We start from the raw sequence: 16,869 nt of genomic DNA, 5'->3' as shown, positions 1-16,869 counted from the left end.
TAGATTTCCTATTTATCTGAGGAGGCAGGAGGTTGTTGGCTTGCTAAAGGAGCTCCTACCTAGATAGCCAAGGGAACCCCAGGGCTATTAGAAAGTGAAAGGTTTGACTTAAGCTTATTGTTTCCCGGACAAAGGAGACAATTGTTTGAAGACCTCTGGACCTCTGGAATGACTCAGTTAAAAGGAGCTGGAATTCAGAATTTAAAAGCCTCAGAGTCAGCTTACTGCACTTCTAGAAAAGATGTGGGTGAGAAAAACTGGGGAATGAAGTCGGGTTTGAAGAGTGTGTAGGAGGGGATCCTTTTATATGCTTTTGAGAACTGCTTAAACAGCAAATGTTCCCCCAAACAGGAACAGCTATTTCTAGAGATAATCCAGATATACAAAGGGAGGTGTTTATTGAATGAATTCATCCATATGGAAATGATTAAGATGCTACGGGCAGAGATGATTTCCTTACAATCTCAAGAGTTCAATTAAAGAGGCAAACTGTATTTCTCCTTGCAACCCAAAATGTCCCATACTTTTTCTCACAGCAAGATTATTTGGGGAGGGAAATCACAGCCTGAACTGATGAGCCACTGAGCAACAATAGTCTCATTTTTATGAAAATTCACATGATGAAGCTGAACAAGGGGAAAATAGAATATAAACAATGCTGATGAAATATGTCAAGGACTTAGCATCATTAAGGGGCGGTTATTAGTACTGGTATTATTCTTTTTTGAAAGCAGACTTTATTATTATCTTTTAATAATAGTGTTAGATTCACAGCAAAATTGTATGGAAGGCATGGAGATTTCCCACATATTCCCTGCCCCCACATATGCACAACCCTTCCCATTATCAATGTCCAGTGCCGGAATGGTAATTTGTTACAATTTATGAACCACCACAGACATATCATTGTCACCCAAGGTAACAGGGTTTACCTTAGAGTTCACTTTTGGTGTTGTGCATTCTAAGGATTTGGACAAAGACATGATTAAATGTATCTACCATTATAATGTCAAATGGCCTAAAAATCCTTTGAACTCTTATGCATCTCTTGTTGTTGTTGAGTTGCTAAGTCTAACTCTGCAACCCATGGACTGTAGACCACCAGGCTCCTCTGTCCATGGGGTTTTCTGAGCAAGGATACTGGAGTGGGTTGCCATTTCCTTCTCCAGGGCATCTTCCCAACCTCCCTCCTCTCAAACCCCTGGCCACCGTTGAGTTTTACTGTCTCCACAGGGTTGCCTTTTCCAGAATGTCATATGGTTGAAACTATAGAATATGTAGCCTTTTCTGATTGGCGTCTTTCATTTGGTAATACGCATTTAAGATTGCTCCGTGTTTTTTATGGCTTGTTAACTCATTTCTTTTTAGTGCTGAATTCCATCATCCAGATGTGGTAGTTTATTTATCCATTCACATACTGAAGGACATCTTGGTGGCTAGATTTTTTTTTTTTTTTGCTGTGCCACACAGCACTTGGAATATTTCCTGACCATTGAACCTGTGCCCAGAGTACAGAGTCTTAACCATTGGACCACCGGGGAAGTCCATTAGATTTTTTAATTAAAATAATTTGGAAGAAAAAGTCACAAACAATCTTTTCTTTTAACTTATTTCTTACTTCCAGTTCAAAGATCCCTTCTTGAAACACTTCTTAATATCAAGTTATCTCCGGAAGATATAAGAAAAATAAAGGCCAAGCCTGAGTACACAGATATTTATTGAAAAGAAAAAGAGTATGAAAAATACTGAAATTCACTGATAAAAACAGTTTGGTATCCTTACTTGACTTTTGATGGACCAGTATGCCGGGAAAGATATCAATCAGATATGCAGATGACCCAAATGTCAGAAAGCAAAGAGGAACTAAACAGCCTCTTGATGAAAGTGAAAGAGGAGGGTGAAGAAGCTGGCTTAAAACTCAGCATTAAAAAAATGAAGATCATGGCATCCTGTCCCATCACTGCATGGCAAATAGATTGGAAAAAATGGAAACAGTGACAGACTTAATTTTCTTGGGCTCCAAAACCACTGTGGGTGGTGATTGCAACCATGAAATTCAAAGACACTTGCTCCTTGAAAGAAAAGCCATAGCAAACCTAGACCGTATATTAAAAAGCAGGGGCATCACTTTGCTGACAGAAGTCGTATAGTTAAGGCTATGGTTTTTCCAGTAGTCATGTACGGGTGTGAGAGTTGAACCTTAAAGAAGGCTGAGCACCAAAGAACTGATGCTTTTGAACTGTGGTGTTGGAGAAGACTCTTGAGAGTCCCTTGAACTGCAAGAAGATCAAACTAGTAAATCCTAAAGGAAATCAACCCTGAACTATTCTTTGAAAGGACTGATGCTGAAGGTCCAATAGTTTGGCCACCTGATGTGAAGAGCTGTCTCATTGGAAAAGACCCTGATGCTGAGAAAGATTGAGGGCAGGAGGAGAAGGAGGTGACAGAGGGTTGAGATGGTTGGATGGCATGATCGACTCAATAGACACGATTTGAGCAAAGTCCAGGAGATAGTGAAGGACAGGGAAGCCTGGCGTGCTGCAGTCCATGGGGTCCCAAAGAGTTGGACAGGACTGAGCAACGAAACAACAACAATATGCTAAAAATACACCCCCACACACACACACCCCTAAGTTCAGTAAAGCAAGGCAAGATAAAACAAAACAAAAACAAGTGGAGCCCATCAGTCTGCATCCACAACATAATTTGTTAAAATTTTCTCCTAATTATTTTTCTCCAAGTTTAATTCCAGCTTTATTGTGGTAGCAGAATTCTAAAATTACCCCAAATGACCCCTCCCCTTGTACATTCTCTGCCCTAGATTGTGGAAGGGACCTGAGATATGACGGGACATCACTGCCATTACTGGGGTATGTTATACAGCACAATTGGCTGATGGACACTGTGTTTGGTGGGCTTGATCTAATCAGGTGAGCTCTTAAAGGAACAGGCGTCTGGGGACAAAGGAGATTTGCAACATGAGAGGGATTCAATGCCAGTGATTTTAGCTTGGCCAGCATTGAAATGGAGATGCAGTAGGGGGCACCTGCCAAGGAATGTGAACAGCTTCTAGGAGCTGAGAATGGGCCCTGGCTGATGCAACTTCTCTAGAAATGAAGACATGGGTCCTACAGCTGCCAGAAACTAATTTCTGCCAACATCCTGACTGTGCTTGGAAGCAAATCTTCCCAAGAACCTTCAGAAATGAAAATTCCTAGTAGTATATTTTAAAATTCGGAGAGCTTTTTATCTTCTCTGATTTCCAAAATAGAATCTCCATGGACTCTTTAATTTTCATAGATGCAGTGATTTTTAAAAATATCTCTGATAATGTAATTAATAGATATTTTAAGAGCTTCCCTGTTATCTCAGATGGTAAAGAAACCACCTGCAAAACAAGAGACCCAGGTTCAATCTCTGGGTCAGGAAGATCTCCTGGAGAAGGGAAATGGCTACCCACCCCAGTATTATTGCCTGGAGAATTCCATGGACAGAGGAATCTGGTGGGTTACCGTCCATGGAGTCACAAAGAGTCACACACAACTGAGCAACTAACACTTTCAAGTTTTCACTAACAATGTATGAGAATTTAGTTACTCTGTATCTTCACCAACACTGTCAACCTTTTTTATTTTATCTATTCTAGTGGGTGCAGTGATATCTCAGTAGGTTTGAGTTAGCATTTCTGTGATGACTAATGTGTTTAGCTGTTTCATATTCTCATTGGCCATCTGTGTATGTCTTTGGGAAAATGTCTGTTCAAATGTTTTGCCCGCTTTATTGAGTTGTGTAAGTATTGTTTGCAAATTTCATATATCATCTTTTGCCAGATATATACATATGAAAAAATGCTCTTCCTTCTCATTTTTTAACAGTCATTCAAAGGGCAGTAGTTTTTAATTTTGATAAAGTTCTCTTTATCAATTTTTTTATGCTTGTGCTTTACATATAGTATAGAAGAATTTTTTGCCTGCTTGAAAGCCATGAAGATTTTTTTTTGTCTTGTGCTCCAGGAGTTTGTATAGTTTTTAACTTTTATATTTAATTTTTAATCCATTTAGAAATTAATTTTTGTTATGGCATGAAGTAAAGGTCAATCATCATGGTTTTCCACATGGATCGCCAGTTATTTCAGAGTTGTGTTGCATGTGTGAGTGTTCAGTTGAGTCTGACTCTTTGCGACCTCATGGATTGCAACCTGCCAGGCTCCTCTGTCCATGGAATTTTCCAGGCAAAAATACTGGAGTGGGTTGCCCTTTCCTACTCCAGGTTATTTCAGAACCATTCATCAAAGACACTGCTCTTTTGCCATTGAATTACCTTCGCAATTTATTTTTTAAAAAAGTCAATAGATCAAGAATTTTGTGACTATTTCTGTACTTTCTACCCTGTTCCACTGATCTGCAAGTCTATTCCTATGCCAGTATCATACATCTTAATTATAATAGCTTTCAATTAAATCTTGAATTTAGGTAGTGTAAGTTCTACAACTTTGTTCTTCAAAATTGCTTTGGTCATCTCAGTTTCATCGAATTTCCATAGGAATTTTAGAATCATCTTGTTCTTTATACAGAAAATACTGGTATAATTATTGTTGAGGTTGCATTACCATCTCCATTTCAATTTCAGGAGAAGTAATACCTTAATCACATAGTATCTTCTAATCCATGGTTATTGATGTATTCTCTAATTATTTAGATCTTCTTTACTTTCAGGAATGTTTTGTAGTTTTCATTGCACATGTCTTGTACACATTTTATTAAATTTATATTTAAGCATCTAATGTTTTTATGCTATCATAAATGATAATTTTAAAATTTCAATTCCTAATTTTTCATTGCTGGCATAGGGTAATACAATTGATTATATATTGACCTTGTGTCCTGTAATCTTGCTAAATTCACTTATTTCTAGTAGCTTTTTTTGTAGTTTCCTTAGGATTTTCTATAAATACAATCATGTTGTCTGCAAAGCTTTTTATTCCTTTCTGATCACCATGACTTTCATTTATTTTGATTGCCTTATTGGAATAACTAAGACCTCTGGAAAAATATTAAATACAAATATGAGAGTAGATCATATTTGTCTTGTTCCTGATTTTAGGGGGAAAGCATTTAGTCTTTTACCATAAAATCATTAGGTGTAGGTTTTTTTTTTAATAGATGCCTATTATCAAATCCATACCATACAATTGTGCTCATTTCACAGGCTAGTAAGTTTATGCTCAAAATCCTTCAAGCTAGATTTCAGCAGCATGTGAAGCGAGAACTTCCAGATGTACAAGCTGGGTTTACAAAAGGCAGAGGAACCAGACATGAAATTGCTAATATTCACTAGATCATAGAGAAAGCAAGGGAATTGCAGAAAAACATCTACTTCTGCTTAACTGACTGTGCTAAAGCCTTTGACTGTGTGGATCACAACAAACTGTGGAAGATCCTGAAAGAGATGGGAAAGCCAGACCACCTGACCCGCCTCCCGAGAAACCTGTATGCAGGTGTTCCACGTGTTTCAACTAAATTATCTAATTTATTGGCATTAAGTTGTTCTTGGGGCTTCCTTGGTGGTTCAGATGGTAAAGAATCCACCTGCAATGAGGAAGCCTCAAGCTTGATCCCTAGTTTGGGAAGATCTCCTGGAGAAGGAAATGGCCACCCGCCCCAGTATTCTTGTCTGGGAAATCTCACGGATAGAAGAGCCTGGTGGACTCTTTGCCTGGTGTGGCAAAGAGCTGTTCTTAGTATTTCCTTATTATTCTTTTAATGTTTGTAGAGAGGCCTCATCTTTAATTCCTCATATTGCTAACTTGTATCTTTTTGTCTTGGTTAGTCCATCTGGAATTGTATCAGATTTATTGATTGGATTTTCAGTGCAGCTCCCTCCTCTTGGAGCTGTACCTTACAAGAGACAGACAGCTTTGTCTCTCCAAACTCCGCATCTCTTTGATCCAGTGGACTGAGTTTAGGGTCCCCCTCTTTGCACCCATCATCTAATTGTTTCCAGGCAGAAATCTGAGGGCAATCATAGTACTTATTTGCTTTCCCTTCTTTCAAGGATCACAGTTCAATGTCTGAAAAATAGCAGTTCCATATACTTTGTACTATTTTCTAGTTTTTGAAGGAAGGAAATATCTACTCTTTGTTATTCCATCAAGACCACAACCAGAAGTTCTGTCATTCTGGATTCTTAAGTTTTCTTTTGCTGGCAGACTCTTTTATGTTCCTTGTTAAAGATTTTTGTTTTTTGTTTTTGGCAGCACTTCAAGGCATGTGGAACTTCCCCAAGAAGGGATTGAACCTGTGCCCCTGCTGTGGAAGCACAGAGTCTTAGCCAGTAGACCACCAGAGAAGCCCTGTTAAGGTTTGTTTGCATCTCTGGCTTTCATGATAGAGGCTTTCCTCAAATATCAGTATTCCTTGGATTCTATATTAACAGTAAGGCTTAATAAAGCTGATCTGAAACTCTACATGAATGGGTGGTTCTTATCTATTGATGGGGCTCCATTTGGGGCAATGAGTGTGACCTGGTCTTTTCACTGGCAAATCCATATGGATCAGAATCCTACAGTTTTTTCTTTTAAGGATAGTCAGTGATCTAGGAGAGAAATCTGATGCCTGGGATTATAAACCCTGCTGTTAAAGACTTCTAAGAATCAAGCAGAGAAAGAATTTGTGGGGTTTTATATAAACAATAGAATGGGAAAGAATAGGGATCTCTTCAAGAAAATCAGAGATACCAAAGGAACATTTCATGCAAAGATGAGCTCGATAAAGGACAGAAATGGTATGGACCTAACAGAAGCAGAAGATATTAAGAAGAGATGGCAAGAATACACAGAAGAACTGTACAAAAAAGATCTTCATGACCCAGATAATCACGATGGTGTGATCACTGACCTAGAGCCAGACATCCTGGAATGTGAAGTCAAGTGGGCCTTAGAAAGCATCACTACGAACAAACCTAGTGGAGGTGATGGAATTCCAGTTGAGCTATTCTAAATCCTGAAAGATGATGCTGTGAAAGTGCTGTACTCAATATGCCAGCAAATTTGGAAAACTCAGCAGTGGCCACTGGAAAAGGACTGGAAAAGGTCAGTTTTCATTCCAATCCCAAAGAAAGGCAATGCCAAAGAATGCTCTAACTACCGCACAATTGCACTCATCTCACACGCTAGTAAAGTAATGCTCAAAATTCTCCAAGCCAGGCTTCAGCAATATGTGAACCGTGAACTTCCTGATGTTCAAGCTGGTTTTAGAAAAGGCAGAGGAACCAGAGATCAAATTGCCAACATCCGCTGGATCATAGAAAAAGCAAGAGAGTTCCAGAAAGACATCTAGTTCTGCTTTATTGACTATGCCAAAGCCTTTGACTGTGTGGATCACAATCAACTGTGGAAAATTCTGAAAGAGATGGGAATACCAGACCACCTGATCTTCCTCTTGAGAAATTTGTATGCAGGTCAGGAAGCAACAGTTAGAACTGGACATGGAACAACAGACTGGTTCCAAATAGAAAAAGGAGTTCGTCAAGGCTGTATATTGTCACCCTGTTTATTTAACTTATATGCAGAGTACATCATGAGAAACGCTGGACTGGAAGAAACACAAGCTGAAATCAAGATTGCCGGGAGAAATATCAATAACCTCAGATATGCAGATGACACCACCCTTATGGCAGAAAGTGAAGAGGAACTCAAAAGCCTCTTGATGAAAGTGAAAGTGGAGAGGGGAAAAGTTGGCTTAAAGCTCAACATTCAGAAAACAAAGATCATGGCATCCAGTCCCACCACTTCATGGGAAATAGATGGGGAAACAGTAGAAACAGTGTCAGACTTTATTTTTTTGGGCTCCAAAATCACTGCAGATGGTGACTGCAGCCATGAAATTAAAAGACGCTTACTCCTTGGAAGGAAAGTTATGACCAACCTAGATAGCATATTCAAAAGCAGAGACATTACTTTGCCAGCAAAGGTTCGTCTAGTCAAGGCTATGGTTTTTCCTGTGGTCATGTATGGATGTGAGAGTTGGACTGTGAAGAAGGCTGAGCGCCGAAGAATTGATGCTTTTGAACTGTGGTGTTGGAGAAGACTCTTGAGAGTCCCTTGGACTGCAAGGACATCCAATCAGTCCATTCTGAAGGAGATCAGCCCTGGGATTTCTTTGGAAGGAATGATGCTAAAGCTGAAACTCCAGTACTTTGGCCACCTCATGCAAAGAGTTGACTCATTGGAAAAGACTCTGATGCTGGGAGGGATTGGGGCAGGAGGAGAAGGGGACGACAGAGGATGAGATGGCTGGATGGCATCACTGACTCGATGGACGAGAGTCTGAGTGAACTCCGGGAGTTGGTGATGAACAGGGAGGCCTGGTGTGCTGCGATTCATGGGGTCGCAAAGAGTCGGACACGACTGAGCGTCTGATCTGATCTGATATAGGAGGTAGATTTTTCTCTAAATCCCTCTTTTCTCTTATGACTTCCCATGTTTATCTTCTGCTATTTCAAGCACAGGTCCTTTTGGTTCAATCTCTCCTAAATCTCCAATCTTAGGCAGTGAGTAGTTGACTGACTGTGTGAGAGGAGGAAAACCATAGGTGTCTAACTCTTCCTTTTCAAGTCTTTACCAAGCCTCCTGTTTTTCGTCATTCTCTCATTCTGCACTGTTTTTTTTTTTTCTTTTTTCTTTCTGTTGTACTGGTTCTTCATTGCTGTACCTGGGCTTCCTCCAGTTGTGGCAAGCAGGGGCCACTCTTGGTTGCAGTACAGGGGCTTATTGCAGTGGCTTCTCTTGTGGAACGCAGCATCTAGGTGCATGGGCTTCAGCTCGAGGCGTCTAGAGCTCTGGCTCAGTAGTTGTGGTGCGTAGACTTAGTTGCTCTGTGGCTTGTGAAATCTTCCCAGACCAGGGATCGAACCTGTGTTCCCTGCATTGGCAGGCAGATTTCTATCCACTGTACCACCAGGGAAGTCTCATTTCTACACTTCTGCATTCGGAGGTCATTTGTATCTCTAGTTCCTGAAATTTTCTTGGGTTTTGCTGTAGAAATTAGCTTACTTTTTATTTGCTGTGTTCCCTCTGGCTTAGAATCTGTGTTTCTCTGGTCTGTTAAGTCAGTTACCACTGACTTTCTCTGTTTCCAAAATGTAAAAATTTCTACTTTTCGACTGTTTTCCCTTATCTTCTTTGTTCTTGTGGCTTTATGCATTTTTAATATAAGTTAAACTATTTTTAGAGCAGTTTTGGATTTACAGAAAAATTGAATAGAAAGTACAAAGAATTTCCATAGAACCCCTCACTCTCCAGTTTCCCTTCTTATAACATCTTACTTTGGTATACTTGCTACAATTGATAAGCTAGCATGGATACAATATTATTAATTAAAATCCATTGTTTACTTTAGGGACTCTATTTTTTTCCTTCTACTCTTACTGGAAAGAAGCAGTGTTATATAAATGAAAGTGTAAAATCCTCAATGCTTAACAGAAAATCCCCTATACAGCCTTTTGGCTACTCCTCTGATTTTATTCTCCTTAGTTTAGTATCCCCAGTTCTGGAGTTATCTGTATTAGTTTTCCTCTCCTTTTCCATCTCCTAATCACTCGTCAACCCATTGCAATTTATCTTATTCTCCCATTATCCTACTAAAATTGATCTCTCCAAAAGCAAAGCAAACCAGTGTTTCCCTTATTGCTAAATTCAAGTACATGCTACCTTATCACATTTGACTTTTTAGCAAAACATGACACTGTTAAACCATTTCTCCCTCTTGAAACACTATTTTTCATGTCATCCCAGGTTAATACCTTATCTTTCTGGTACTACTTCTCTACTGGTTGGTCCTTCACTGACTCTGTAGTAGCCATTTCCCAAGGTCTCTCCAATGATCCCTACTTCTCAGTATTTACATCTTCCTCATTGACCTGGGATGCTTCCTTGATCCATGTGAAAGTAGAATACAGCAAAAATGCTGGTATTTCATTTCCAAGATTAAAGTTATAAAAGGCACTGCATTTTCTGTCTCTCCCTCTGGCCCTCCTTCCCCATAATTCATTCTGGGAGTCAGTTATTCTCCATGAGGACACTCAAGCAGCCCTGTGTTTCCTGAGGAACTGAGACTTCAGCCAACAACCAGTAAGGAACTGACACCTGCCTGCATCTTGGGAAGCCCCAGTCAAGCCTTCAATTGACCACAGACCCACCTGACAGCCTGACACCAACCTCATGAAAGATGGAGCCAGAACCACCCACCATAGCTGCTTCCAGAGTCCTGACCCACAGTATCTTCAACACACTAAATGTTTGTTGTTTTAAGTTGCCAAGTTTGGGGGGATTTGTTACCCTGCAATAGATAACAGCTGCAGTCTCCTTTGCAGCTCTTCTTTACCAGATGCCTGTAATTCTTGAGTTCCTTTCCTTTTCACATTCCGTACTTGCTTTCTTAGATGTCACTCATTTCCTGAGAAGAAAATTCTCTGTAATAATCATGTACCCCCCTGGTGGGTCAGATGGTAAAGAAACTGCCAGCTAATGCAGGAGACTGGGGTTCAATCCCTGGGTCAGGAAGATCCCCTGGAGGAGGAAATGGCAACCCACTCCAGTATTCTTGCCTGGAGAATCCCATGGACAGAGGAGCCTGGCGGGCTGCAGTCCATGAGGTTGCAAAGAATCAGACACAACTAAACACACATGGACACTGCCCACCCCCTCTGCCCCCCCCCCCCGACCCCGTCATCTAATCAGAGAGGCTAGATTTTCCTACTGCTGCCGCTGCTAAGTCACTTCAGTTGTGTCCAACTCTGTGTGACCCCATAGACGGCAGCCCACCAGGCTCCCCCGTCCCTGGGATTCTCCAGGCAAGAACACTGGAGTGGGTTGCCATTTCCTTCTCCAATGCATGAAAGTGAAATGTGAAAGGGAAGTCGCTCAGCTGTGTCTGCCTCTTAGTGACCCCATGGACTGCAGCCTACCAGGCTCCTCAGTCCATGGGATTTTCCAGGCAAGAGTACTGGAGTGGGGTGCCATTGCCTTCTCCATATCACAACAGCCTCCTAACTTCTGTCTCTACGTCTAACACTCTTGCTTCCCTTCCAGTCTTTTCAGTTGTTCCCAGCTAGATAATCTTTTTAAACAAGAAGATCTGGTTGTGACACTGCCTTACTCAAAATCTCTCAAGAATCCCCCCTTGCTCCTCAGATCAATTCAGGCTTCTTCAGTGGTTCATGAGGTCCTAGGTGGTACAGTCCTTTTCTCTGATCTTCTATTTCTACTCCATCTCTATTCATCAAAACCCTCTGAATTTATTTCAGTGTCTCCATGTTTTTATCTTATCTTCTGGCCTGTACACATGCTGTTCCTACAACTTGGAACATTTTCACTCCCTTCCTTTCCTCTGCCCACCCCCTGCACCCTCTCATTCCCATAATTCTGTTTTTTCTCACCTCAGCACTGACAGCAGGTGCCTGTCTCTCTCTCCCTCCCTCTCCTCCGAAGCCTTACCCTGACAGTTTCTCGAGGTTCCAGGAAGCATCTGTTTAATTCACCATTATGCTGCTATTTAGTTGCTTTAGTCGTGTCCGTCTCCATGTGACCCTATGGACTGTAGCCTGCCAGGCTCCTCTGTCCATGGAATTCTCCAGGCAAGAGTACTGGAGTGGGTTGCCATGCCCTCCTCCATGGGATCTTCCCAACCCAGGGATTAAACACAGGCCTCAGGCATTGTAGCAGATTTTTCTTTCTTTCTTTCTTTCTTTTTTTTTTTTTTTACCATCAGAGCCACCAGGGAAGCCCAAGAATACTGGAGTGGGTAGCCTATCCCAGGAATCAAACTGGGGTCTCCTGCATTTCAGGCAGATTCTTTACCACCTGAGCTACCAGGGAAGCCCATTCACCATTATATCCTCTGGCAAATAGTAAGTGCTCCATTCAAATTGGGGCTTCCTTGCTGGCTCAGCGGATAAAGAATCTGTCCACTGTGGTCACAAAGAGTTAGACTGAGCACGCTGAGCACATTTGTTGAGTGACATTATAAAGGCAACTCTCCTCCTAGTGCTCTCTCCCCACCACCTCTATGAATTTCTATAGCACTTATTGAACATGTCATTTGGCATCTACCTAGTGTATTTTGTATTTATGTTATTATTTTTTATTTTCAATTAGATTCAACTAGCTCACCACTTACTGCATGGCACTGGACTAGTTGCAGGGCAATCAAAGACCACCTTAATCTTCCTCCTGGAGGTGGAGCTCCTTGTGGGTGGGTGGGGCCCAACCTTGGCCATCTTCACACTTTACATGGAACACAGACCAAGGGGCTGGTGAAGTGTCAGTCGTAAACTGAACTTTGACCTGGAGATCTCAACTCTAGGTTCACCCTTTGGCTATTAATAGCTATGCAACTGAGAGCAAGTCACCCCACAAATCTGAATGTATGTCCTCATTGTCATAAAGATATAGTAATTACACTTTCTAACCCAAGGGGTCCCTGGGAGCTCAAATAAGAGCCAAGTTCTTATTTCCTCACTTGTCAGAGGTTGTCAACTGGTAGATATACCAGTGATTCCACAGTAGATTTTGTATTTGTGTTGGGGTGGGATGTGAGAAGCATGCTGTAATTGTCTGTAACAATTATAAAATGCATTCTGATTTCATTATCATTAAAATGAAAAAATTGCTTCTTTGAAACACAGCACTGTGGTGTCTGTTGAAGTGCTCTGTTCAAGTGTTCTGAGTTATGGAAAGCCATTGTGCTATGAACCCTGTTGATAGCATGCTCAGATATTTTTCTGCATTAATGACTGAGTTAACTGTCTTCCTTCTCTCTCGGTCATATCTGCAAGGATTTGCTTTGATTATGATGATAATTAAAAATTTCAGCACACACATAAAAGTTAGAGCAGTGAATTCCCAGGTACCCTATTATCCAGCTACAACAAAAATCAATACAAGTCCCTACTCAGTCCCCCACCCCACTTCACAAACAGTCCCCTCTCCCATGGATTACTTTTTAAGCAAATGTATTATATCACTTGTAAATATGTTAAAGGAATATATAGTCCAATAGAAATTTATCTCTCATTGTCATCTACTCAAAAATAAACTAATTTTTCCTTGAGGTGTTTGCAAGTGTAGTATTTCATTGTGTAGTTTCCCTGAAAGTCTAATTAACCCAGTTGAGAAACATACCTCGTTAAGAAGACCCCAAAAAAATCATAGTTGCTAAGGTGGGAAGTTAGTCTGCAAGTGACTGCTTGGTTGGTGTAGTGATGTCTTTGGTTCCCACATAACTGAATCTCTTCCAGTTTTAGAACCAGTTCTCAAGGCAGTAAGGAAGATCAGAAATTGATTTGGGTAAATAGTGGAGTTTTTGTTGTTGTTGTTAGCTTGCTGATTTCTTATTTTTTTGTTTTGTCTCCATGAGTTTATTCTTTATATGATATTGTTTTAATGATAGTATGTTAGACTATCATAGACATGAATAGTGTATTTTCTCACCACAGTACACTGAAAAATATACTATAGATATGAATACTTTGGAACTAAAAGTATGTATAGTTTTCCAAAATAATTTTGTTCCTAAATTTATTGCAACTGTGTTTAACAATTTAAAAGTTCAGGTGCAGTAGAGATTCTCTGAAAAGTTGGTTTTTCAGAAAAGCTTTCTTTCTGACTAATACATTTCAGTTCATCAGTGCTGGTTATAACACTTAAACACAGCCGCATATACAGATAAAGTTGTAGGTAATTATGTTTATAATAGCAATTAGTTTCAGGTAGTTTAACCCCTCTCTTGATCAAGACCACAGTGGCAGGGGTAAATTATAAGTATAGAAGGTGGAGGGCAGGAGTGTGAAGAAAGTCTGCAGCATTGAAGGGGTGGGCAGATTTCAGTCAATAAGTACACATTTCAGATTTCAAAATGCATTCTCTAAGTAGACTCCCTGGTTGTCCTTTGCTAGAGACATTTACTACTTGGTGGATTTTATAAACAGTGCTCCATGGAGTTCTTTGCTTGCTATTCTGAAACATACTTGAGTTTTGCTCCGAAGAAGTAAATGATTTTCATTTCAACAGTCAGTCATTTTTGAGTACTGAGATAGCATTTCATTTGAATCCATGCCTTCAACGTAGGAGGTGTAGGAGTCAATCGGGACCTTATTCCAGTGAAAAAACCTGATTCTTTATTGAAACTTCAGCTTCCTTTAAAAGGTTCCAAGGAGCACTGAATTACAGGAATTTCATATAGCCTGTCCTTTATTCTCCCCACCAACCCAGGCCAAAGAGGTAAAAAGTTTTGTCTTTATTTTTACAGATACCACATGGTATGGAACCTTCAGGGCTATTTCTGAAACTTCCTGGTAAGTGCCAGAAAAATCCTTCTAAACACACACGGTTGAATGGAAGATGATTTTGAGATGTTAATTTCCATTTATTGCATAAAAAGATATTAATTGCATAAAGGACAGGTCTAGCTTAACTCGCCAACATTTTAGAAACAGTAGGGAGTCAGGTCCAAAGCTCTAAAACCAGTCAACAAATGTTTATTTCACACATGTCTGCTGAGAAGGTTCAAAAGTCTGAAACTCCCACCCTTAAATCTCCTACAGTCCAGTTGGGCAGACAAACTCAAACTCAGGGAACAATGCAGGAGTAAAGTAGTAAAGCTAGACAAATACACAAGTAATGAAACAAGGCACTGTGTGTTTGGGCTTAGAAAATAATGTCTCAGCCAATAACATATTCTAGTGGTTTTGAATAGAGGGGTCACAGTGATCTGAAAAACCCTGGAAAAGCTTCACAAAGAAGGTAACACATTGGGCTGGAATTGAAAACATAGATAAGGTCTCCTGCATTGCAGGCATATTCTTTACCGTCTGAGCCACCAGGGAAACACTAGATAAGAATCAGATAACCTAAAAAGGAAGGGAAAAGCAAACAGCAATTATTAATAGTTTTGGAGAGTCAGGTTGTAAGAGTGAGGAGCTGGAGAGGTTAGAAGGGTGAGAAGGGGTCAGACGGGTGGATCTCTTAATTGGTAACGCGGCCAGAGACGCTTAAGATGATTTTTGGGGATCCAAGGTCGACAGCAGTGTTTAAAACTAGACTATCACTGCGTGGGATTCCCTTTCCTTTCCTCCCTCCCTCCTTCCGTCATTTAGAAACAGAACCCGATGACAGGCATACACTCCCAGGTGACCAGGCACTAAGGCAGCAATCCAGTCGCTGCAAGGCTTCTTGCCCTGAAGTTGTCTCTCCGGGGGTGGAGCCCAGGGAAAGTCGGCCAGATCGATCAGACCAATCAGCAGGCTCATTCTGGCTTTTGTGAATTACTCTCAGCTGCCCGAAAGTGCCCTGGCTTTTTAAAAGGAGGTTCCAGCGCGAGTGAAAGGCTGTTTTTTTTTTTTTTTTCGCGTGCGCTCTCCCACTTCGAATGTCTGAGATGGGAAACGGCGGCGGCGGCGGTGCGCCCGCTGAGCACACAAAAAAGTGTTATCTCACCATATGGTTCGTGTTTACAGGTTTCGTCTAGCTCCTGCTCCCCAGAAATGGAAAATTAATAACGTCGAGGAAACGCCAGCCCGTCACAGGGAGGGTTGAAAAAGGAAAGGGCGCAGAGGGGTCCCAGAAAGACCGAGTTTCCGCGCAGACCAGCCTGCGGAACGTGCGCGGGATCTGCAGCCTCCCATCCCCTGGTGTCCTTGGCTCGCCGGGAGGTGGGGACAGGGAATCGGGCTGCCCAGGCCCACCCGGCCGTCCTCCCCAGCGGCCAGCAGATGGCTCCCAGGCTCCCTCGCCCCCTCTCCAGACGCAGGGCTTCGGCGGTTCGGGAGGGAGGCCAAGAGGAGCTCCCGGTGCACTCCGCCGCAGCCTCGCGCTGCCGGGCTCTGCGGCCAGCGCCGGGGAACGCGCCCCCGGGCTTGGGAGGCCGGCCTGGGTCGCGTGCGGAGGCCGGGTCTCGCGAGGTGAGGAGGAAACGCTGGAGGAGGAGAAGGAGGAGGAGGCAAAGGAGGGAGGAGGAGCCGTGCCGGAGCTGCCCCCGCCCCGCTGGAGCCCGGCTGGAGCGTGAGGACACCCTGGCCCCCCGCCCCGCGCCGCACTCCCCGCCTCTCCGCACGCCTTCCGCTTTCACCTAGGGCCGTAGGTGCGGCGCCGGGAGCTGGCGGGAACTGCCAGTGGCCGGAGCCGGGAGCCGCGAGCCGGAGCCAGCCCCGCAGCCGCCCGCGCAACCCGCTCCCAACCCTGCCGGGTCTCCGTTCCGCCGCCGGGAACTGCAAGGAGGCGTCATGTAGCAGCAGCCGCAAACCCACCTCGGATTTGCAACTCTTTTTTTTTTTTGGTGGGGCGGGGGACGCGGCCAAATTCTATCTCCGTCCCCACCTTTCACACCTTCTCCCGTTTGCGAGCTGCGTCTGCCTCTAGGAAATTGAGGCAGTCGGGGGAGGGTGGGGGCCGTAAATCAGAGTTGGACCTGCAACATTCCCCGCACCTAGAGGGCCATGGCCGAGGAGAGCTCCGAGGTGCCCGGGGAGTTGATAGGTAAGAGTCGCGCGGTGCTTGATTTTCTTTCTGCCTCTGCGGCCCCCTCGCCTCCACCTCCCATCCGACCCCTCTCCTCCCGCACGTCCCCGCGCCCCTGGGGTCGGAGGGGTGTCGGGCAGGGTCGCTGGGGGGCGCCGGGAAGTTTGCTCTCTTCTGACCGCTAGAAAAGCTGAGTCCCAAAAGGGCCGGCTTGCGGAGGAATCGGGAGCCCCGGGAGCGCTCGCCGCGGCTATGCTGGCGGCCCCCAGCGCCTCCTCCCGCGGTGACCTGGGGTCCAGGTTGGCGGAAGAAGGGGGCGGGCTGCCTGGGTATGCGGGGTCCTGCAAGCGAGGAGA

At 43.0% G+C, this 16,869-nt stretch overlaps 2 protein-coding genes across 9 annotated transcripts in view; one reads left to right on the top strand and one right to left on the bottom strand.

Moving 5' to 3' along the window:
- Positions 1 to 16,869, bottom strand: part of LOC133236957 (cytidine monophosphate-N-acetylneuraminic acid hydroxylase) — a 294,937-nt gene that overhangs the window by 163,754 nt on the left and 114,314 nt on the right. The gene's annotated exons all lie outside the window — the stretch shown is intronic.
- The window catches only part of CARMIL1 (capping protein regulator and myosin 1 linker 1), a 307,561-nt gene continuing 306,571 nt past the window's right edge, over positions 15,880 to 16,869 (top strand). For 4 of the 7 annotated variants that reach the window (XM_061399264.1, XM_061399258.1, XM_061399257.1 and 1 more), the window contains exon 1: positions 16,020 to 16,531. In XM_061399264.1, coding sequence (XP_061255248.1) covers positions 16,492 to 16,531 — 40 coding nt within the window. In that variant the 5' untranslated portion in view covers positions 16,020 to 16,491. Of the gene's footprint in view, positions 15,958 to 16,019; positions 16,532 to 16,869 lie in introns of those variants that run through there. The other 3 variants (XM_061399263.1, XM_061399262.1, XM_061399266.1) reach the window with 2 other exon arrangements.

This window comes from Bos javanicus, chromosome 23 (genome assembly GCF_032452875.1).
Source record: "Bos javanicus breed banteng chromosome 23, ARS-OSU_banteng_1.0, whole genome shotgun sequence".
In the NCBI taxonomy this organism is placed as follows: Eukaryota; Metazoa; Chordata; class Mammalia; order Artiodactyla; family Bovidae; genus Bos; species Bos javanicus.
Note: the sequence above shows the minus strand (reverse complement) of the source record. Positions and strands in the feature narration are given on the sequence as shown.